Source organism: Grampus griseus, assembly GCF_964374135.1.
Source record: "Grampus griseus genome assembly, chromosome: 1".
Classification (NCBI taxonomy): Eukaryota; Metazoa; Chordata; class Mammalia; order Artiodactyla; family Delphinidae; genus Grampus; species Grampus griseus.
Window position 1 is genome coordinate 138299358 of NC_139017.1, and position 23989 is coordinate 138323346.

General features: G+C 37.8%; 1 protein-coding gene across 10 annotated transcripts in view; it reads left to right on the forward strand.

The window, feature by feature from the left end:
• Positions 1-439: 439 nt before the first annotated feature.
• IFT25 (intraflagellar transport 25) overlaps positions 440-23989 on the forward strand; it is a 33437-nt gene continuing 9887 nt past the window's right edge. For 3 of the 10 annotated variants that reach the window (XM_082658890.1, XM_082658889.1, XM_082658882.1), the window contains exons 1-3: positions 473-596; positions 14725-14795; positions 15494-15606. In XM_082658890.1, coding sequence (XP_082515016.1) covers positions 15509-15606 — 98 coding nt within the window. In that variant the 5' untranslated portion in view covers positions 473-596; positions 14725-14795; positions 15494-15508. Of the gene's footprint in view, positions 628-740; positions 757-905; positions 1321-14724; positions 14796-15493; positions 15607-23989 lie in introns of those variants that run through there. The other 7 variants (XM_082658883.1, XM_082658891.1, XM_082658885.1 and 4 more) reach the window with 6 other exon arrangements.

Genomic DNA, 23989 nt, shown 5'->3' on the forward strand with positions numbered 1-23989 from the left:
GGCATGAGGGGCGGGGTCGCGCTTGGAGGCGGGGCCGGACCCGGGGCTGGCGACCTGAGGGCCTAGGGCTCTGAGCAGGGAGAGGTGGGGACTGCGCGTGCGTGCTCTTGCGAGGGCGGGTCCCGTGGGTCTCAGAAGCCCCAGGGAGCCAGCTTAGCTGGGGGAGGGTAAGCAGCGTATGCTCAGGCGCTTGCCTAGGGAAAGGCCCTTGGGCGGGGCTGCGGAGCTCAGCCCGCGCAGTAAGGAAGAGCACGGGGGCGTGGTCTGGGGGCGGGGCCTGAGGGAGACTGGGCGCGTACAACCGGGAGTACAGCTGTGCGCGACTGGGATCTCGGAGGAGGCTGGGCGGGAGCGGGGCGGAGCTGGGGACCTGCGCGCTGCGCAGGGTGGGGCGGGACGGGGCAGAGCCTGTGGGCGGGGTGGAGCGAAGATCCGGGAGTAGGATTTAAGCGCCCGCGAACTCCGCGGAGGCCTGCGGAAAGGGAAGGGGGCGGGGCGGTAGGGAGACCTCGAGGCCCGACAATCTGCGCGCTTAGAGCTAACCGGAGGCCCAGGCGAGCACGGTGGTTCGGCGGGCTCGGCTGGCACCGGGGGAGGTGGGAGCCTGGCTGGGCGAGGCCGACGGAGGTGGGGGATGCTGGTGGAGGAGGGAGAGAGCGAGCGTGGCTGGGGTTGTGAGGAGACGCGCGGCGCGGAGGCGGACGGTGGGCGGGCGGTGAGGTGACCGGGATGGTGGAAGACTGACGCATGACGCAGGTCTGTTCACTCCCCTGAGTCCTAGAGACACTAGTGCCAGCCCACGAACTTTCTGGAAGCCAGAAATAATGTTTTGACCCCCAAAAGGGAAAATCAGTTCCAAATAGAAATTATTAAATGTATCCAAATGTAACCTATTAACTGGAACGTAACCCATATACTTAAGAATTATATTTGATGTAGGATGTGGGTTCATATATTTTATGTAATTTGGGCCGGGCGTCCAAAAGTATGTGTTTAGGGCCCTTGGAGCTATTGAAATGGTCTTGAACTGAGTAAAAGGGTGTGGGACGGAGGTGAAAGGGTAGTGTCAGGGCTGGTTGCCTTTCAAGTGATACCAAGCTATAGGCCCTGGCCCTGGGGAGGCAGAGGATGGCCGTTTTCTAATTTACACAAAAGTTCCCAGTGGATGATGTTATGGGAAAGGGTTTGAGGAGTCTGGTTCTAAGAGTACCAGACGCAAGGGGTACTCTTTCCTGACCACAAGAAGAAAGTGAACTGAAGGCTTGGCGCAGAAAGCTTTTTGGAAAGAAAGGTTACGTGAACTGGAGGTGAAAGGGTTGGGTAAGTGGCACTGTGTTTAGAGGAGGATAAGGCATCAGGGAAGTCCAGGGTCAGGGAGTTTTAAAAATGCAGAGGATGGCACCCCAGAGTGCACCACCTTTGATGAACTGAGGCCCTGAGTGAACACGTGTGAGTTAGGTAAGGCATCCCAGGATGGGGGGTTAGATTACATCCTGAACCTGCATTTTGGAGTTAAGGAAGCAACATACCTGTTGAGTTGTGTTATGGGTTTCTTCGGGATTGGTGTGCCTCTTTCGCATTAAGCGCAACAAAGAAACCTTAAAGTGAACCCAAATTCTGCCGTTTCTTGTTATTTAAATAATTCCATCCAACACAGGAAAAAGGAAGGGTATTGGTGGCTATAGGAGGTATGAAATGAGTTTTGTATTAAAGTACATATTTGCTTCCTTCAGATAATTTAGGTGGTAAGAATGTGACGTCAGAAAAGAACTGAACATTTGGAGAATACATGCTCTTATTTATCTACTACACATCAATGCTAGATATATTTCCCTAAAACATATTACTTTTTTAAAGCAAATTCTGTCCTTAAGTCTCCACCCTCCACATTTCCACTGCCAAGTAGGTTACCACAGGGTTTTTCTACCTCTGCACTATTCACATTTTCTGTCAGATAATTATTTGATTTGGGGGACTGTCCTGTGCATTGTGGAATATTTAGCAGCATCATGAAATGCCCACTAGATGCCAATAGCATCACCCCCCCACCCCCAGTATGACAGCCAAACTGGCTCTAGACATTGACAAATGTCCCCTGGGGGGCTGAATCACCCCCAGTCCAATTGAGAACTACTGGACTACAGGCTAAAGCCTACCATCTTTACCTGGCTTTCAAGTTTTTTCATTATCTGTTCCTAATCTACCTTTCCTAGAATTTCATTCAGGCTAAAAGAACCCCAGTGCAAGAGTTCTTTCTCTGGTTTCCTCCGTAGGTTATCACCTAGTCTTCTTCTTGGACACTTTCAGGGATGGAAAAGATTAAAAATCTTTACTTTGCTGGAAAGTTCTTACATCTATGATGTCTTCCTGCTTACAGTTCGTATTTGTTGAGTCCAGTTAAATCCTTTTTCCATTTGTGAAGACTTGTGATATTAAAACTTGTCATATTTCTCTCACTAAAGTATCTCTTCTTTAAACGATAGTCTTTCAACTCCCTCCATGTAACATAGTTTATAGATCGTCATGAACGTTCTGTTCTCTGAACAATATCAAGCCTGATAATGTCCTACTTAAATTATACTACCTAGAACTGAACACAGTATTCTAGATGTGGATCACACTGTTTGCACATAACAAATTATTAGTTTCATGTTTGTCCATTCTCCTTGACTCTGAACTTAAAGGCAGAAACAATTCTTAAGTCACCGTCTTTGTCTTAGGTTTACATAGTCAAAGATTACTACGTAGTGTCTTTGCATTACTAGCACAGTGCCTGGCCCTTAGTTGGTTTTCACAGATTTTGGTAGAATTTAGTTCCTTCTTAGCTACATTAATGTAATTTAAAATAACATTCCTTTACCTTTGGGGGCAGATATAGTACACTCTTGCCTTATAGTGACTTTGCAATCAACTAATCCTCTGCATGTTATAGATGAAAGGTTGGCAAATTTTTTATGGGCTAGATAATAAATATTTTAGGTTTTATGAGCCTTATAGTCTGTCACAGCTATTCTGCTGTGTCACTATAGCACAAAAGTAGCTATAGACAATATATAAATGAATGAGTGTGGCCATTTCTAATAAAACTATTCCTGGACACTGAACTGTGAATTTCATATTTCATATAATGTTCATGTGCCACAAAATATTTTGATTTTGAAAACATATTTTAAAATGTAAAAAACGTTCTTAGTTTATGGGCCATACAAAAACAGGTGTCAGGGTAGATTTGGCTCACAGGCAGTAGTTTGACAGTCCCTGATCTAGGCCGTTCCTTGTGTGATTGATTTTTTAAGTCTGAGTATATTAAATATCTTATTGCAACCTATCTTTCTAGCTTGCTCAGATTTTTTGTGTGCTAATTCTTTCATCCAGTATATTAGCTGACATCACAGCTTTGTGTCATCTGCAAAACTGATAAACATATTTTTTCCTTCCTTAATTAACAATAATCTTGAATGGGATAAGGGTAGAGGTCTTACACAGTTCATTTTGTTCCATTAATCACCATTCTTTTAGTATTACCATTCCAAGAATTATAAATATCTACCTAAAGTACTGCCTATCACCCATCCCATATTTATTCATCTCATCCACAGGGTATCTTGGGATGCTTTGTCTGAAGTTTTGTTGAAATGTTCAGGAATATCCCTAATAGGTAGTAACTCTATCAAACAAACAAAAAGAAATATGTAGGTTTGGTATAACTTGTGAATTAATGGTACTGTTGCTTTCCAATTTTACTACTTTCTTGTTTAGATTTTCAAAGCTATCCTTTTAATAATAATGAAATTTAGTAATTTTAGAATTTTGTTGAAAATTCACATCCAAGTGCATCAACCTCTATTTCCAGGAATTCACCGTATTTTTTTGTCTTCAAACTAAATGTTAACAGTGTTCATATAACACCTGTTCTCTGGTATCAGTAGTATTAAAAGCTGTAGTAAGATTGGCAAGAAAAAAGGCAAAATAAAAGCATATTCGAATATATACTTTTTTCTGAACCACTACTTTTAACACTTGACCAATCTTACCACAGCTTTTAACACTATCAATACTAGATTTTAAAATTACAATAGAAAATGCACTTTGTGCCAATAAATATAAAATCTAGGAAGAAAGAATTTTCTTAAAATACAGATTTCAAAATTGACTCAGGAAAGTGTAGAAAGCCTGAAAAGAACTACTGAATTGAAAATGGTCAAAAATCTACGTACAAACACTTTACTAGGCTTATAGGATCCAATGACCCAGCAAATAGAAAAATAAGGGAAGCTCTCCAGCTTCTTTATGTTCAGGGTACAGTCTAAATTCCAAATCCAGACATAGACTAAATAACAACAGAAAAAATTATAGGCCAATTTCACTTAGAAATATATTTGCAAAATTTCTAAAAATAATAGCAAACTGAATCCAACTATGGATAAAAATACCAGTACACCTTGGCTGTGTAGATAGAGTTTATGCTGAGAACTGGGGATGCTATAACATTAGAAAATCTTGATTTAATTTATCACATTAACCTGTAGAAACATCTATGTGATCACCTTAGTAAATGTTAGAAGAGCATTTGATAAAATTCAACGTTCATTTGTGCTTAAAAAATAAAAGCTAACAAACTAAAGAGAAGGGAATTTCTATAACCCAATGAACAGTGTCTAACAAAACCTTCACTGAGCATCACATTTAATGGTGAAATGTTAGAAATATTCCTTATAAAGAATAAGATTTTAAAAAAAATAATGTTATTTTTTTTGAAGATCTCATTTATAGTAACAATGGAAATGATAAGGTATCTAAGAGTGAATCTAATGAAAGAGGCGAAGATATGTTCCTAGAAAACTGTAAAACAACTTAAGGACTTAAAAGAAGTCTTAAGTTAATGAAAAGATACTCCAGATCCATGGATTTGAAAACTCATTATAAACATGTCACTTCTCTCCCAATTAATCTATAACGGAATTGAATTATAATTAACATCTCAGAAAATGTTTTAATATAATTTAACAAAACTATAATAATCAAGTATAAAGCATAAAACAAAAAATTTTTGAAAATTAAGTAGGGGAATTTACCTTACCAGATATTAAGATTTATTCTATCTTATTCTATCCTTTTAGTTTCATATTTAGAGTGTGTCTCTTGAAAAGAGTACTTAGTTTTTTTTTTTTCTTCAGTCTTAAAGTGTTTAGTTTACTAACATTTAATGGAATAATCTATGTGTTTGTGCTTAAATCTGTCTTCTGGCTTTTATTTTCAATTTGTCCTAACTGACTTAATTCTTTTTTTCTTCCTTTTCTACCTTCTTTCAAATTTACCATGTATTTTATGGTATTCCATTTTTTCCTCTCTGTTGGCCTCCTTCCTATATAACTCTTTATGTTTTTTAGTGGTTGCTTTATCCTAAGTCTAGGATTATAACATGTATCCTTACTGTCTTTTTGTTTTTAACATCTTTATTCGAGTATAATTGCTTTACAGTGGTGTGTTAGTTTCTGCTTTATAACAAAGTGAATCAGGTATACATATATAAATATCCCCATACCTCCTCCCTCTTGCGTCTCCCTCCCACCCTCCCTATCTCACCACTCTAGGTGGTCACAGAGCACTGAGCTGATCTCCCTGTGCTATACGGCTGCTTACTACTAGCTATCTATTTTACATTTGGTAGTGTATATAAGTCCATGCCACTCTCTCACTTTGTCCCAGCTTACCCTTCCCCCTCCCTGTGTCCTCAAGTGCATTCTCTACGTCTGTGTCTTAATTCCTGTCCTGCCCCTAGGTTCATCAGAACCATTTTTATTTTTTAGATTCCATATATATGTGTTAGCATACGGTATTTGTTTTTCTGACTTACTTCACTGTATGACAGACTCTAGGTCCATTCACCTCACTACAAATAACTCAGCTTCATTTCTTTTTATGGCTGAGTAATATTCCATTGTATATATGTGCCACATCTTCTTTATCCATTCATCTGTCGATGGACACTTAGGTTGCTTCTGTGTCCTGGCTATTGTAAATAGTGCTGCAATGAACATTGTGGTACATGACTCTTTGAATTATGGTTTTCTCAGGGTATATGCCCAGTAGTGGGATTGCTGGGTCATATAGTAGTTCTATTTTTAGTTTTTTAAGGAACCTCCATACTGTTCTCTCTAGTGGCTGTATCAATTTACATTCCCACCAACAGTGCAAGAGGGTTCCTTTTTTCTCCACACCCTCTCCAGCATTTATTGTTTGTAGATTTTTTGATGATGACCATTCTGACCGGTGTGAGGTGATGCCTCATTGTAGTTTTGATCTGCATTTCTCTAATGATTAGTGATGTTGAGCATTCTTTCATGTGTTTGTTGGCAATCTTCTTTGGAGAAATGTCTATTTAGGTCTTCCACCCATTTTTGGATTGGGTTGTTTGTTTTTTTGATATTGAGCTGCATGAGCTGCTTGTATATTTTGGAGATTAATCCTTTGTCAGTCGCTTCATTTGCAAATATTTTCTCCCATTCTGAGGGTTGTCTTTTGGTCTTGTTTATGGTTTCCTTTGCTGTGCAAAAGCTTTGAAGTTTCATTAGGTCCCATTTGTTTATTTTTGTTTTTATTTCCATTTCTCTAGGAGGTGGGTCAAAAAGGATCTTGCTGTGACTTATGTCATAGAGTGTTCTGCCTATGTTTTCCTCTAAGAGTTTTATAGTGTCTGCCCTTACACTTAGGTCTTTAATCCATTTTGACCTTATTTTTGTGTGTGGTGTTAGGAAGTGTTCTAATTTCATTCTTTTACATGTAGCTGTAGTTTTCCCAGCACCACTTATTGAAGAGGCTGTCTTTTCTCCATTGTATACTCTTGCCTCCTTTATCAAAGATAAAGTGACCATATGTGTGTGGGTTTATCTCTGGGCTTTCTATCCTGTTCCACTGATCTATATTTCTTTTTTGTGCCAGTACCATACTGTCTTGATTACCGTAGCTTTGTAGTGTAGTCTGAAGTCCGGAAATCTGATTCCTCCAGCTCGGTTTTTCATTCTCAAGATTGTTCTGGCTATTCGGGGTCTTTTGTGTTTCCCTACAAATTGTGCAACTTTTTGTTCTAGTTCTGTGAAAAATGCCATTGGTAGTTTGATAGGGATTGCATTGAATCTGTAGATTGCTTTGGGTAGTATAGTCATTTTTACAATGTTGATTCTTCCAATCCAAGAACATAGTGTATGTCTCCATCTGTTTGTATCATCTTTAATTTCTTTCATCAGTGTCTTACGGTTTTCTGCATAGAGGTTTTTTGTCTCCTTAGGTAGGTTTATTCCTAGGTATTTTATTCTTTTTGTTGCAGTGGTAATTGGGAGTGTTTCCTTAATTTCTCTTTCAGATTTTTCATTGTTAGTGTATAGGAATGCAAGAGATTTTTGTGCATTAATTTTGTATCCTGCTACTCTACCAAATTCATTGATTAGCTCTAATAGTTTTCTGGTAGCATCTTTAGGATTCTTTATGTATAGTATCATGTCATCTGCAAGCAGTGACAGTTTTACTTCTTTTCTGATTTGGATTCCTTTTATTTATTTTTTTTCTTTGGTTGCTGTGGCTAAAACTTCCTAAACTATGTTGAATAATAGTGATGAGAGTGGGCAACCTTGTCTTGCGCCTGATCTTAGCGGAAATGGTTTCAGTTTTTCACCTTTGAGAACAATGTTGGCTGTGGGTTTGTCATATATGGCCTTTATTGTGTTGAGGTAGGTTCCCTTTGTGCCTACTTTCTGGAGCGTTTTTATCATAAATGGGTATTGAGTTTTGTCAAACGCTTTTTCTGCATCTATTGAGATTATCATATGGTTTTTATCCTTCAGTTTGTTAACATGGTGTATCACATTGATTGATTTGTGTATATTGAAGAATCCTTGCATTCCTGGGATAAATCCCACTTGATCATGGTGTGTGATCCTTTTAATGTGCTGTTGGATTCTGTTTGCTAGTATTTTGTTAAGGATTTTTGCATCTATGTTTATCAGTGATATTGGCCTGTAGTTTTCTTTTTTTGTGACATCTTTGTCTGGTTTTGGTATCAGGGTGATAGTGACCTCATAGAATGGGTTTGGGAGTGTTCCTCCCTCTGCTATATTTTAGAAGAGTTTGAGAAGAATAGGTGTTAGCTTTTCTCTAAGTGTTTGATAGAATTCGCTTGTGAAGCCATCTGGTCCTGGGCTTTTGTTTGTTGGAAGATTTTTAATCACAGGTTCAATTTCAGTGCTTGTGATTGGTCTGTTTATATTTTCTATTTCTTCCTGGTTCAGTCCCAGAAGTTTGTGCATTGCTAAGAATTTGTCCATTTCTTCCAGGTTGTCCATTTTATTGGCATATAGTTGCTTGTAGTAATCTCTCATGATCCTTTGTATTTCTGCAGTGTCAGTGGTTACTTCTCCTTTTTCATTTCTAGTTCTGTTGATTTCAGTCTTCTCCCTTTTTTTCTTGATGAGTCTGGCTAATGGTTTATCAATTTTGTTTATCTTCTCAAAGAACCAGCTTTTAGTTTTATGGATCTTTGCTATTGTTTCCTTCATTTCTTTTTCATTTATTTCTGATCTTTATTATTTCTTTCCTTCTGCCAACTTTGGGGGGTTTTTGTTCTTCTTTTTCTAATTGCTTTAGGTGTAAGGTTAGGTTGGTTGTTTGAGATGTTTCTTGTTTCTTAAGGTAAGATTGTGTTGCTGTAAACTTCCCACTTAGAACTGCTTTTGCTGCATCCCATAGGTTTTGGGTCGTCGTGTTTTAATTGTCATTAGTTTCTAGGTATTTTTTAATTTCTTCTTTGATTTCTTCAGTGATCTCTTGGTTATTTAGTAATGTATTGTTTAGCCTCCATGTGTTTGTATTTTTTTAGTTTTTTTTCCTGTAATTATTATTTAGTATCAGAGCAAGTGTTGTCGTCAGAAAAGATACTTGATACGATTTCAATTCTGTTAAATTTACCAAGGCTTGATTTGTGACCCAAGATATGGTCTACCCTGGAGAATGTTCCATGAGCACTTGAGAAGAAAGTGTATTCTGTTGTTTTTGGTTGGAATGTCCTATAAGTATCAGTTAAGTCCATCTTGTTTAATGTGTTATCTAAAGCTTGTGTTTGCTTATTTATTTTCATTTTGGATGATCTGTCCATTGGTGAAAGTGGGGTGTTGAAGTCCCCTACTATTATTGTGTTACTGTCAATTTCCCCTTTTATGGCTGTTAGCATTTGCCTTATGTATTGAGGTGCTCCTATGTTGGGTGCATAAATATTTATAATTGTTATGTTTTCTTCTTGGATTGATCCCTTGATCATTATGTAGTGTCCTTATCTCTTGTAACAGTCTTTATTTTATTTTATTTTTATTTTTTATTATTATTATTTTTTTGCGGGATGCGGGCCTCTCACTGTTGTGGCCTCTCCTGTTGCGGAGCACAGGCTCCAGACGCGCACGCTCAGCAGCCATGGCTCACAGGCCCAGCTGCTCCGCAGCATGTGGGATCTTCCCAGACCAGGGCACGAACCCGTGTCCCCTGCATCGGTAGGCAGACTCTCAACCATGCACCACCAGGGAAGCCCTGTATTTAATTTTTGATAGTTTGATTAGTATGTGTTTCAGCATGTTTCTCTTTGGGTTTATCTTATATGGGACTCTCTATGCTTCCTGGACTTGGGTGACTGTTTCTTTTCCCATGTTTGGGAAGTTTTCGACTGTAATCTCTTCAAATATTTTCTCAGAACCTTTCTTTTTCTCTTCTTCTTCTGGGATCCCTATATTTCGAATGTTTGTGAATTTAATGTTGTCCTAGAGATCTCTGAGACTCTCCTCAATTCTTTTCATTCTTTTTTCTTTTTTGTGCTCCCTGGCAGTTATTTCCACCATTTTATCTTCCAGCTCACTTATCTGTTCTTCTGCCTCATTTATTCTCTTACTCATTCCTTCTAGAGTATTTTTAATTTCAGTAATTGTGTTTTTCATTACTGTTTGTTTGCTCTTTACTTCTTCTAGATCCTTGTTAAATGTTTCTTGTATTTTCTCCATTGTGTTTCTGAGATTTTGGATCATCTTTACTATCATCACTCTGAATTCATTTTCAGGTAGGTTGCCTATTTTGTCTTCATTTATTTGGTCTTGTAGGTTTTTACCTTGCTTCTTCATCTGTAATGTATTTATTTGTCATTTCATTTTTTTTGTTCTCTTGATGGGTGGTGCTGTATTCCTGTGTTACTGGTTGTTTGGCCTGAGGCATCCAGCACTGGAGTTTGCAGGCAGTTGGGTAGAGCTGGGTCTTGGTGCTGAGATGAGGACCTCCGGGAGGCCTCACTACGATTGATATTCCCTGGGGTCTGAGGTTCTCTGTTAGTCTAGCAGTTTGGACTCAGAGCTCCCACCACAGGAGCATGGGCCTGACCTCTGGCCTGGGGACCAAGATCCCGCAAGCCAGTCGCTGGGGGTTCTTCCCATCCCCTTAGGTGTCCACGGTCCCTCACTGGTGCCTCGTAAGTGCCCTAGATGTGAGGAGACACGAATTCCGTATCCTCCTAGTATGCCATCTTGACTCCGCCCCATCCTTACTATCTTACTCTACTTTGAATTAATAGCATATCACTTCATGTTCAACATAAGAACTTTGCAAAAGTACTTCACAGAAAACAGTGTCATTTACTTTTTTATTGCCTTTTGTGTTATTATATTTATTACTTCTACATCTATTAAATTTCTACCATTCATTGATATTGTTTTCACTTTAGTCAGTAGTCTTTTTTTTCTTTTTTTTTCTTCTGGCCACACCACGCAGCATGTGGGGTCTTAGTTCCCTGGCCAGGGATCAAACCTGTGCCTCCTGCAGTGGAAGTGCAGAGTTTTAACCACTGGACTGCCAGGGAAGTCCCCTACTCAGTAGCCTCTTAAATAAATTTTAAGAATATTCTTTTATGTTAGCAATATATTTGCCATCTCCAGTGCTCTTCATTCCTTCCCACAGATCCAGGATTCAGCTTGTAATCATATCCCTCCAGCCTAAAGTACTTCATTTAATATTTTTTGTACTGTGGGTCTACTGGTAACAAATACTTTCAGTTTTTGTTTGTCTTTATTTTGCCTTCATCTTTTTTTTTGGCCGTGTTGGGTCTTCGTTGCTGCATGCGGGCTTTCACTAGTTACGGCAAGCAAGGGCTACTCTTTGTTGCAGTGCACGGGCTTCTCATTGCAGTGGCTTCCCTTGTTGCAGAGCATGGGCTGTAGGCGCACGGGCTCAGTAGTTGTGGCAGGCAGGCCCTAGAGTGCACGGGCTTCAGTAGTTGCAGCTCGCGGACTCTAGGGCATGTGGGCTTCATTAGTTGTAGCTCATGGGCTCTAGAGCGCAGCCTTAGTAGTTGTGGCGCACGGCCTTAGTTGCTCCATGGACATGGGATCTTCCTGGACCAGGGATCAAACCCATGTCCCCTGTATTGGCAGGCAGATTCTTAACCACTTCGCCACCAGGGAAGTCCCTGCCTTCACTTTTTAAGGATATTTTTGCTGGGTATAGGATTCTGTATTTTTTCTTTCAGCATGTCAAGGACATCATTCCATTTTCTTTTGGCTTCCACTGTTAATGATAAGTCAGTTTTGATTCTTCTTGTTTTTCTGCATATAAGGTGTTTTTTGCTCGACTGCTTTTAACTTTTTTCTTTAATTTTCAACAATTGACTAAGGTGTGCCTAGGTGGGATCTTCTTTGTACTTATGCAACTTATGGTTCACTGAACTTCTTGAATCTGTCGGTTTATGTCTTTCATAGATTTTGGAAAATTTTCAGCCATATCTCCTTAAATTATCCTTCTATATTATTCTCTTTCTCCTCTCCTTCTGGGATTCTAGTTACATGTATTTCAGATTAGTTTGATATTGTTTCACAGGTATATGATGCTCTGTTATTTTCATTTTTTTCCCCTCTGTTTCATTTTGGATTATTTCTATTGACCTATCTTTAAATTCACTGACCTCTTCTTGTGTTGTGTCCAATCTGATGTTAAACCCATCTAATGAATTCTTTATTTCAGATTTGGTATTTTTCAGTTGTAGAATTTCTACTGTGTTCTTTTTTATAGTTTCCATTTCTCTGCTAAAATTCCCTTTCTGTTCACCCATTTTGTCCATCTTTTCACTGAATTCTTTAATCAATTTATAATTCCCGCACCTGGGTCATCTGTAGATCTGCTTCAAATGACTTTTTTTTAAGTTTTTAATTTTTAAAAAGTTTTTATATTTAAATTTTTTATTGAACTATAGTTTCTCTACAATATTATCTTAATTTCAGGTGTACAGTATAGTGATTCAGTATTTTTACAGATTATACTCCACTAAAAGTTATTAAAAGATAATGGCTATAATTCCTTGTGCTATTCAGATGACTTTGCATGTTTGACATTGTGTTTAAAAGAATGGTAGACACTGAAGTAGATAATGTTTTTTTCCCAGAGAGAACACACGATTTTCTTTGTCTGCTAGCTAGGATAAGGGGCAGATCATTTCAGTCCAACTAGGGGTTATGCTGGGATTGTAATGAGTTGTAGTTTTATTTAAATTGTTTCAGTTTACCTCTGATTTCACATATTTGAGAGTGAGATCAGTTCTTTCCTTCATCAGGGCTTTGGGATCTAAGTACCCAAGACCATAGAAATCTTTCTTTGCTTTTTAGCTCACACCCAGTTTCCTGTGAAACTCCACTTAGGGGTTGATTTCCTTGATCTGATTAAGAGTTGAGCTGGGTGGGGGCTGGGTTACTTAGTTGCACTTCAACTCTGCTATACATAACAACATGGATAAATCTCAAACACATAATGATGAGTGAAAGAAGCCAGATACAAATGAGTACAAACTGTATTATTTCCATGTACATGAAGTTCAGGTGAAATTAATCTGTAGATTAGAAATAAGAACCACGCTACCTTTGGGAAGGAGAGAGGGGTAGTGACTAGGAGGGGTCGTAAGAAGGGCTTGTCTCAAATGCTGGTGATGTTCTGTCTCTTTACTTGGGTGGTGGTTACCTGGGTGTGTTTACTTTGTGAAAATCTATTGTACCATATACTTATGATTTGTGTTCTTTTCTCTATGTGTGTTATAGTTCAAAAACAAAAAAGAAAGTGTGTATGGTGGGGGAGGAGCTCTTGCACAAAAAAACAAAGTTAAAAAGAAAAATCAAGCTATAGAATAGAAGATATTTGCAATGCTATAACAAAGGACTTGTATACAGGTTATTTTGTTTTAAATTTTTCTACAAATCAAAAAGAAAAGGACAGAAGGAGAAAAAGCAACCCAATAGAAAATGAGCAAAGGATAAGAAAAAGCAAATAAGAGAAGAAGAGGCCTGAATAGCCCATAAACATGAAAAGGTATTCAGCCTCACTAGTAATCCTGGAAATACAAATTAAAACCTTATTGAGGACTTCCCTGGTGGCACAGTGTTTAAGAATCCGCCTGCCAATGCAGGGGACATGGGTTTGATCCCTGGTCCAGGAAGATCTCACATGCTGCGGAGCAACTAAGCCCATGCACTACAACTACTGAGCCTGCACTCTAGAGCCCACAAGCCACAACTACTGAGCCCACGTGCTGCAACTACTGAAGCCCGTGTGCCTAGAGCTTGTGCTCCACAACAAGAGAAGCCACCGCAATGAGAAGCCCACGCACCACAATGAAGAGTAGCCCCCACTTGCCGTGACTAGAGAAAGCCCGCATGCAGCAATGAAGACCCAACACAGCCAAAAATAAATAAATTTATTTTAAAAAGAAAAATAAAACCTTATTGCGATACCATTTCACACCAATGAGATTGACTAAAGCTAAAATGTCTAACAATATCAAGTTGGTGAGAATATGAGGGAGCAGAAAGTTTCATACACTGCTAATGGTAATTTAAATTGTTATAATTTAGAGATCAAATAGATCAATTATTGACTTGGAGATACATTGATTCTAAATTTTTACAATTCTACTTCTACAAAGAAAGATACTCTTTATTATAAAGATCTCCTACATTTGCCAATGGATAGATGCACAAGGATGTGCATTGCAAATTTGTTTATAATAGCAAAAAATTGGAAACAGACCTAAATATCCATCATTAGAGAAATGGAGAAATACCTTACAGCAGTTAAAATGAATAAAGTAGATTTACATGTATCAACATAGTAAAATCTTGAAAACATAATATTGAATGAAAAAAGCAAGTAGCAAGGGGTATATACACTGTGAAAACATCTAAGTTTTAAAAGAACAGTACATATTGATACATATATGGTAAAAGTATAAAACTATAATCAGGGACTTCCCTGGCTGTCCAGTGGTTAAGACTCTGCACTTCCACTGCAGTGGGTGGGTTCAATCCCTGGTTGGGGAACTAAAATCCCACATGCTGCGTGACTTGGCCAATAAATAAATAAATAAAAATATAGGAAGGTTATTCACCAATTTCAGAATAGCTGTTACCACTGGGCAAGGAAGAGAATAAGGACAGTAAGGGGCTACTTATTTCTTTAAAAAAAAAAGTACCTATGGAAAAATGTTAACATCAAATCTGGGAAGTCAGTACACAGCTGTTTAGTAAGTGTAATATTCGCTCTACCTTGTTTGTTTATTTGAAATAGTTTTTTTTTTTTTTTAAGTTAGACTGGGGCTAGGCTATGAGGTGTATTAGAAGCCTTTCTTCCTTTTCCAAACACTCTTCATCTTTTAATTCTTTATAGATACAGCTTTCCCCATCACTTTGCATCTATATTTTGGTTTGTGCCTTATCACCAGTAGATCAAGGAGAAGGGTGAGTTCTGATGTAATCTTCTATGGTCTTCCTTGTGTCTTACCCTCCAGGGTTCCTAGTAGAGCTCAACAATATCTTTTCATATGCTTTTTATCAGACTTAAAATATTACTCTGCAACAGAAATGTGTTTAAGTTCATGAACCAAGTGACTGATTTAGACTTTAAAAATAAGTGAAAAGTTATCTTCTCTCATTTCACATTTCTGCTCAAAAAAAAAATACCGATCATAAAGTATTTTTTAAGATTTAAATAATATTGCTTGCTATTTCAATTGATAAGTGTATGGATAAATAGTTACAAAGCGTCTGTTTTTATACTCTTCATTTTTTTAAATTTCTGAATTATAACTATATAAACACTTTTTAAAAACTTACCTACTAAGTCATGTCACTCTAGCATATTAACTGTTTCCATATAATTGTTGAGGGTTTTAATTTTAGAAACAGAAAAATTATGTTGGTGTCAGGGACTTCTTTTGTGGAGTAGAGTAGTGCAAATACTCATATCTCACAGATTATCCCTGGGAGAGGTCAGAAGTTTACCTAAGTAAATATGTTAAGAGTCCTTCCCACTTGTTGAATAATTTGGTTGGTAAGCTTTGTGCTAGGCAACAGGCTTTCTCTCTCTTCCTTTGCTCAAGATAAAATTCAGAGAATAAAAAGATTGCTTTTGTTGTTCTGTTTTGTTTTCCTTGCAGGTTAAATACTTTAAGATGAGAAACATTGATGTTTGTTTGAGCTCTGAAGGGACTGAAGTGATTTTAGCTACATCAAGTGATGAAAAACACCCACCTGAAAATATAATTGATGGGTAAGAGTTACTGTTCTTTCTTCCTTAAAGTCTTAATATTAAGTCAGTGAACCCCCTGAGTACTGAGATTATGTGTTTTACAACAACTAGCACTGTTAAACATAGTTTAATAAATGTCTGGTGAACTAAATTACCTGACTACCCACTTTAGTACCATCCCTGGAGCTAATTCAGTTGTGTATATTTAGGGTTTTGATCCTTTTTTTAAAAAATTTCTTTATTTAATTTATTTTTGGCTGTGTTGGGCCTTCATTGCTGTGCGCGGGCTTTCTCTAGTTGTGACGAGCGGGGGCTACTCTTAGTTGCGGTGCACAGGCTTCTCATTGCGGTGGCTTCTCTCATTACGGAGCACGGGCTCTAGGTGTGTGGGCTTCAGTAGTTGTGGCACGCGGGTTCAGTAGTTGTGGTGTGTGGGCTCTAGAGCACAGACTCAGTAGTTGTGGTGCACGGGCTTAGTTGCTCCACGGCATGTGGGATCGTCCCTGACCAGGGCTTGAGCCTATGTACCCTGCATTGGCAGGTGGATTCTTAACCACTGTGCCAACAGGGAAGTCCCTGATCCTTTTCTTTATGAATTCCTAAACTGAACTTTTTAGAAAAATAGTTTTTAAAGATGTGGTCTAACAAGGCAAAACTTCAAACAACAGCTACCTCATTTTATGGAAGTATACATTTTAATATCTGGTTATGGTTTTATTCCAAGTTTTTCTTGGTAAATAGGAATATAAACAGTATGACTTACTATGTACTGCCTATTTTCTTTCTGGTCTAAGCAACATCTTTGCTGAACTGAATGCTTCGCTTCTTGCTATCCACCTGCATTGTTTGGTTCTCAGCTTCTTGATATTCCAGTCACCACTCTTCACTGTGCTAGAGCTTATTCTAGGTAGGGATAGATATCATTCTCAGACTTTTAAATTCCAGGAAAAAAGTAGTTAATGGAAGAACTTCTTTTTTAAAAAAATTGAGGTATGTGGGACTTACCTGGTGGTCCAGTGGTTAAGACTCTACACTTCCGTTACAGGGGGCGCGGGTCCAATCCCTGGTTGGGGAAGTAAGTTCCCGCATGCCGCAGCCAAAAAATTTTTTTAAAAAATTGAAGTATAGTTGCTTTACTTTAGTACCATTCCTGGAGCTAATTCAGTTGTGTATATTTAGGGTTTTGATCCTTTTTTTTTTTAATTTCTTTATTTAATTTCTTTATTTTTGGCTGTGTTGGGTCTTCATTGCTGAGCGCGGGCTTTCTTAAATATTATGTAAGTTTCAGGTGTACGCTGTAGCAATACACAATTTTTAAAGGTTATACTCCATTTATAGTTATTATAAAATATTGGCTATAATTCCTGTGTTGTACAATATATCCTTGTAGCTTAATTATTTTATACATAGTAGTTTGTACCTCTTAGTCCCCCAGCCCTACCTTGCCCCTCTCCAATTCCCTCTCCCCACTAGTTTTTTCCCCTTATCTGTAAGTCTCTTTCTTTTTTATTATATTCACTAGTTTTATTTTTTAGATTCTGCATATAAGTGGTATACAGTATTTGTCTTTCTCTGTCTGACTTATTTCATTAAGCAAATACCCTCCAAGTCCACCCAAGAAAAACTCCTTTTTTAATAGTTCTGGCAATTTTATTACCCTCCTGAATTCTCTTTCTTGGTATTTGTACAGTGATCTGAGTTTGACTCATAGAATCATATAATTTTAGAGCTGGAAGGACTTATGAGTTCATCTTATTGAAACCTTTCATTTAGACTTGTGGTAAGAGAGATCTAAAGAGGTCAGGTACTAGTTTTAACTATTGAAGGCAGAGCCAATTGTAACGTAGATCTCGTGGCTCTTTGTGTTCTATTGTGAGGTCCACGTATCTGTATAAAATTCTAGCAATTGGACCTGTTCCTTTAAGCCCAGTTCTTACCTCCTCTCTGACTGACATCTGTCCCTTTCCTTCAGGTAGGATAGTTTCCCTTTTTGGTGGGCTCCAGTAGAATTTGATATATATACCTCTATTATCTTATTTATTCCTTTATTATATAATTATTTATTTTTAATGTATGTCTCCCCTCTCAACTGGAAATTTCTAGAAGTCAGAGACTATGACTTCATCTTTGACTCCACAGTGTCTTAAAATATTTGTGGAGTAGCTTGTGAATTAGACCATCAAAGATTAGTCATATATACACTCAAACATGTACACATATACATACATACATACATGTATGCATCTGTTAATATATATTTGCATAGGGCTTTATAGTTTTATAGATGTTATGTCATTTGACCCTCAAAGTAAGCTTGGGGAGTAAGAGGCCAAAAAAAAGTATTTTCACCCTCATTATAAAGATGATGAAAAAAATGATTAGAGGTAAAGTGACTTACTCAAAATCATACAGATAAGCAAGTGTCAGAATCAAAACTAACACTCATGTCTTCTAACTCCCAGTTTCTAAAACTTAAGGTTTGAACAAAAAACTTAATATATGTGCCTCTTAATCCTTCTTAGTTTTTTATTTCCTGAAATTCAGGTAATAGTTATTTATCTCACTCTGCCTTAGAGTAGAGATATAAATGTGGGAACTGCTATGAGGATCACAGACCTATAGAGATGTACCTTAAATCATTTGCCAGAAATAGAGATCTTTCCAAAAATACTCCTTGTCTTTGATTGGAGATAAATCAAATTTTCAAGGCAAGATCAATTTACCTTACACCCTTTTGGTGACCTTTCTTTCAAGGGAATATGTTTATAGATCATTAAAATTGGCTGTTATATGTAACATAATACTTTAGACTTTATCAGTCCATACTAATGAATAAGTACATAATATTTTTTAGATTAGACCAAAACCCTTAATACAGAAAACTATATGGAGTAAAGTAGTTACTGACCCGATAAACTGAACAGAGCACATCAGAGACTTTTAATTCATATGCATTTCCAACAAACACAATTAGATTTTATATAGTAGATAGTAAAATTTATTCTTTGCTCATAAGTTGATTTATCTAAATGGAAATAACAATAGAATTATTTGGAGAAAACAGTGCTATAAATTTGCCCCTAATGGATAGTGCTCCCAATTCTCAATTTCCTCAGAAATAGAGTTTTAAAAAGTGATTATATTTCTACTTCCTCTTGACTCTACTTTTGACCCCTGGTATTTAACATGTCAATGAAAAAGGAGAAAAATTTTACACAAAAAAAATGAGTTAGAAAAAGTAGAAGAGAGAGAGAATTGGTTCCTTTGGCATAATGTGAAAGAATGAGAGATTTACAGTTAAAATTCCTGGGTAAGTGAACTATGTGTGTTACTTTGGGCTAAGAATATATGTGTTATTCTTTGAGCCTCAGTTTCCTGGTCTGAAAAGTGGGGATAATACCACCTTCCCTGACTACCTCAGAGTTGTGAAAAAATTACATGACTTTTTTTATTATCACATGAGATGATAGATGTTGAACAGTGAATGGCTATAAGGCCTTGTTTTAAAGGAAACTACTATTTTGATGACTTCATTTTACTTAATTATAGGAATTCAGTTATTTTAAAATCCAAGTGCATCTCTATATATCTTTATGTTATTACTTTGATCATGTTCATTAAAAGCACCCAAGAAAAAACATAGGGCAAGTAAAAATTGTTTAATTTATTTAAATAAATAAAATTTTAAACCATATAAATATAAATAAAAAGAAATTGTGAAATAGTAAGCATAGTATAAAAAAATCAAGAATTGTGAGTTAGAGACCTGGATTCTGTTTTTTTCTTTTTTGTAACACCTTTATTGACATATTATTCTCATACCATAAAATTCAACCATTTAAGATATACAATTCAGTGGCTTCTAGCATATTCAGAGTTATGCAGCCATTTGCACAATCCATTTCAGCACCCCAAAAAGAAACCTCACACACTTTCATTGTCATCCCCTATCCCCATGAGCCCTAGACAACCACAGATCTACTTTCTGTCCCTACAGATTTGCTTATCCAGACATTCATATCAATAGAATAATACATATGTTGTCTTTGGACTGCCTTCCTTCACTTACATGTTTTCAAGGCTCATCCATGTTGTAGTATGTATCAGTGCTCCATTCATTTTTATTGCCAAATAATTCCATTGTATGTATATGGCAAATTTTATTTACCCATTTATCAATTGATGGATATCGGAATTGTTTCTACTTTTTGGCTGAATTTTCCCCAGTTTTATTAAAGAATACCAACTCACAGATCCAAGGAACTCAGCAAACCCCAAGCAGGATGAATAACAGACCATATCATAGCCAAACTGCTGAAAAACAAAGATAGAGAAAAAAATTTTTAAACAACTGGAGCAAAAAAATACATTACATACAGGGGTACAGTGGTACCAGTGACAGCCAACTTTGCATCACAAGCAATGGAATTCAGGTGACAATGGAATCATATCTTTAAAATGCTGGAGAAAAAAGAGAAACAAACAAACCTGTCAACCCAGAATTCTGTGTCTAGTTAAAATATCACTAAAAAATATAGGATATAAGAAAGACTTTTCACTTACCACAAACAGACTTGCATCACAGGAAATGCTAAAGAAAGTTCTGCAGGTTGAAATGATAAAATACTAGATAGAAATTCAAACATTCAGGAAGAAAGTAAGTGCATTGGAAATGGTAAATATTTCAGTAAATATAAAAGACTATCTTTTCTTTTAATAATTTTTTTAAAATTTTTTGTGGTATGCGGGCCTCTCACCACTGCGGCCTCTCCCATTGTGGAGCACAGGCTCCGGACGCGCAGGCCCAGCGGCCACGGCTCACGGGCCCAGCCGCTCCGCGGCACGTGGGATCCTCCCGTACTGGGGCATGAACCCGCACCCCTGCATCAGCAGGCGGACTCTCAACCACTGCACCACCAGAGAAGCCCTCTTTTAATAATTTTGAAAGACAGCTAACCACTTAATGGCAAAAAACATTTTGTATTGTGGGATTTATTATATATGTGTGTATAAAATATATTAAAACAATGGCACAAAAGTGGAGTTCAGTGCAAATTGACTGTCATGAGGTTTGATAACCTTGAGAGCAGCCACTAAAAATAAGAGGTATAGTTAAATAACTAATAAAGGAATTAAGCAGCATTAAAACTTTTGTTGATTCACTCAAAAGTAGATAGGAAAGGAGGGAATTCCCTGGTGGTCCAGTGGGTAAGACCCCACGCTCCCAATACAGGGGGCCTGGGTTCGATCCCTGGTAGGGGAACTAGATCCCGCATGTGTGCTGCAACTAAGAGTTCACATGCTGCAACAAAGAATTCTGCATGCCGCACCTAAGAAGTCTGCATGCTTCAACTATAAGCCCACGTGCTGCAACTAAGAGCCGGTGCAACCAAAATAAATAAATAAATATATATATATTTTAAAGTAGGTAGGAAAGGAGAAATGGTACAAGAAAAAATAGATGGGAGGGACAAATAAAAATGAATAGCAAGACTTAAACCCAACCATATCAATAATTATATTAAATGCCAGTATTCTAAACACTTCAATTAAATGGCAGAGAGGGTTATACTGGGTAAAAATGAAAGACCCAAGTATATGGTGTCTGCAAGAGATGTACTTTAAATATAAAGTCATGAATAGTTTGAAAATAAAAGGATGAAAAAGATTCACCCTATCAATAGTAAGCATGAGAAGGTGGCTGTGGCTATAGTCATATCAGACAAAGTAAAATATAAGATAAGGAGTATTTCCAGATATAAAGGGGACATTTTATAATGTTAAAATATCAATTCCTCAAGAAGAAATAACAATCTAAATGTACGTTGACCTCATAATCGTTATTAAAAATACATAAAGCAAAAACTGACAGATGGGAACTTCCCTGGTAGTCTAGTAGCTAAGACTCCACGCTCCCAGTTCAGGGGGCCCGGGTTTTATCCCTCGTCAGGGAACTAGATCCCACATGCTGCAACTGAGTGTTCACAAGCCACAACTAAAGATCCCACATGCCACAACTAAGATCCCGCATGCCGCAACTAAAGATCCCGCATGCCACAACTAAAGATTCCACATGCCACAACTAAAGATTCTGCATGCCACAACTAAAAGATCCCGCATGCCACAACTAAGGATCCTGCATGCCACAACAAAGACCTGGCACAGCCAAATAAATAAATATTCTGACTTCCCTGGTGGCACAGTGGTTAAGAATCCACCTGCCAACACAGGGGACATGAGTTCGATCCCTGGTCAGGAAGATCACACATGCAGAGCTACTGAGCCCCCGTGCCACCACTACTGAGCCCACACACCGCAACTACTGAAGCCTGTGTGCCCTAGAGACCGTGCGCCACAAGTCCTGAGCCCATGTGCTGCAACTGCTGAAGCCCACGCGCCTAGAGCTGACGCGGAGCAACAAGAGAAGCCACTGCAATGAGAAGCCCACGCACCACAATGAAGAGTAGACCCTGCTCGCCGCAACTAGAGAAAGCCCACACGCAGCAACAAAGACACAACACAGCCCCCCCCCCAAAAAAAAGAATGTTTTAAAACCAATAATTAGGGCTTCCCTGGTGGCGCAGTGGTTGGGGGTCCACCTGCCAATGCAGGGGACGCTGGTTCGTGTCCCAGTCCAGTAGGATCCCACGTGCCGCGGAGCGGCTAGGCTCATGAGCCATGGCCGCTGAGCGTGCGCATCTGGAGCCTGTGCTCTACAACGGGAGAGGCCACAACAGTGAGAGACCCGCGTACCGCAAACAAAACAAAACAACAAAAAACAATAATTAAATTTCTCCCTTAGGAAGCTAGATAACAAAGAACAAATTGTACCAAAAGAAAGTAGAGGACAATAAATGACAAAGGTAAGAGCAGAAATCAATGAAATAGAAAATAGACAGAAAAAATTATCAAAGCCAAAAGTTGACTATGTGAAAAGGTTTATAAAAGTTATAAACCTCTAGCAAGACTGACTAAAATAAAAAGAGAAAATGCAAGTTACTAGTACCAGAAATGAAAGAAGCAATATCACTACAGATTCTAAAACAATAGTAAGTCAGTATCAAGAACAGATTTAGGCTAATCAATTTGACAATTTAGATGAAATGGACAGATTCCTTGAAAAACTCAACCTATAAAAATGACACAAGATGAAATTTAATAATTTTAATAGTTTATATCAATTGTAGAAATTATGTAAAATATTTAGAGAAAAAATAGTACCAGTCTTTTAGAAACCCTTTCAAAAATAGAGGAGAAACATTTCCCAGATTGTTTTATGAGAACAGCATAACCCTGATACCAAAGCCTGACAAAGACTTTACAAGAAAGGACAATTAAAGAACAGTATCCTTTGTAAACATAGACCCAAAAAACCTTATAAATTGAATTCAGCTAATGGAGTTTATCATAAGAATGCAAGATTGGCATATTCACCACATTATCACAGGAATACAGATTGAGTGTAATTTACCATATTGCCAGAACAAGGGAGAAAAAAAATATGATCATTCCAAAACATCATTTGACAAAATTCAGCATCCATTCATGATAACAACTCTCAAAAAATTAAAAAGAGAAGGGAATTTTCTGTTTGATAAAGGCATCTACTAAAAATTTTCAGCTTAATGATGAAATAATAAATGCTTTCCCAATAGAGCAAATGAGTATATATAACAAAACAGAAACAGACTCACAGATATAGAAAACAAACTCATGGATATCAGTGGGGAGAGGGAAATGGGGAGGGGCAAGATAGGGGTATGAGATTAAGAGATACAAACTACTACATACAAAATAGATAAGCAACAAAGATATATTGTACAGCAGCGGTCCCCAGCCTTTTTGGCACTAGGGACCAGTTTTGTGAAAGACAATTTTTCCACGGACCAGGGGGTGGGGGTGGGGTGGTTCAGGCAGTAACACAAGCGATGGGGAGTGGCAGGTGAAACTCCACTCACTTGACCACTGCTCACCTCCTGCTGGGCGGCCTGGTTCCTAAAAGGCTGCAGACCAGTACTGGTCCGTGGTCCAGGGGTTGGGGACCCCTGTTATACAACACAGGGAAATATAACCATTATTTTGTAATAACCTTAAATGGAGTATAATCTATAAAAGTAGTGAATCACTGTGCTGTACACCTGAAACTAATATAATATTGTAAATCAACTATGTTCGGTTAAAAAAAAATGCTTCCCCTCCAGTATTGGAAACAAATCAAGGATGTTTGTTCTCACCATTTCTATTCAGTATTGTCCTAGAGGTCTTAAACAATGCAATAAGGCAAGAAAAGACATAGAAGTCATAAAGATTGGAAAGAGAGCAAAATTATCTTTGTTCAGTATAGTATGATATCACTTACGCGTGGAATCTAAAAGACACAACAAACTAATGAATATAACAAAAA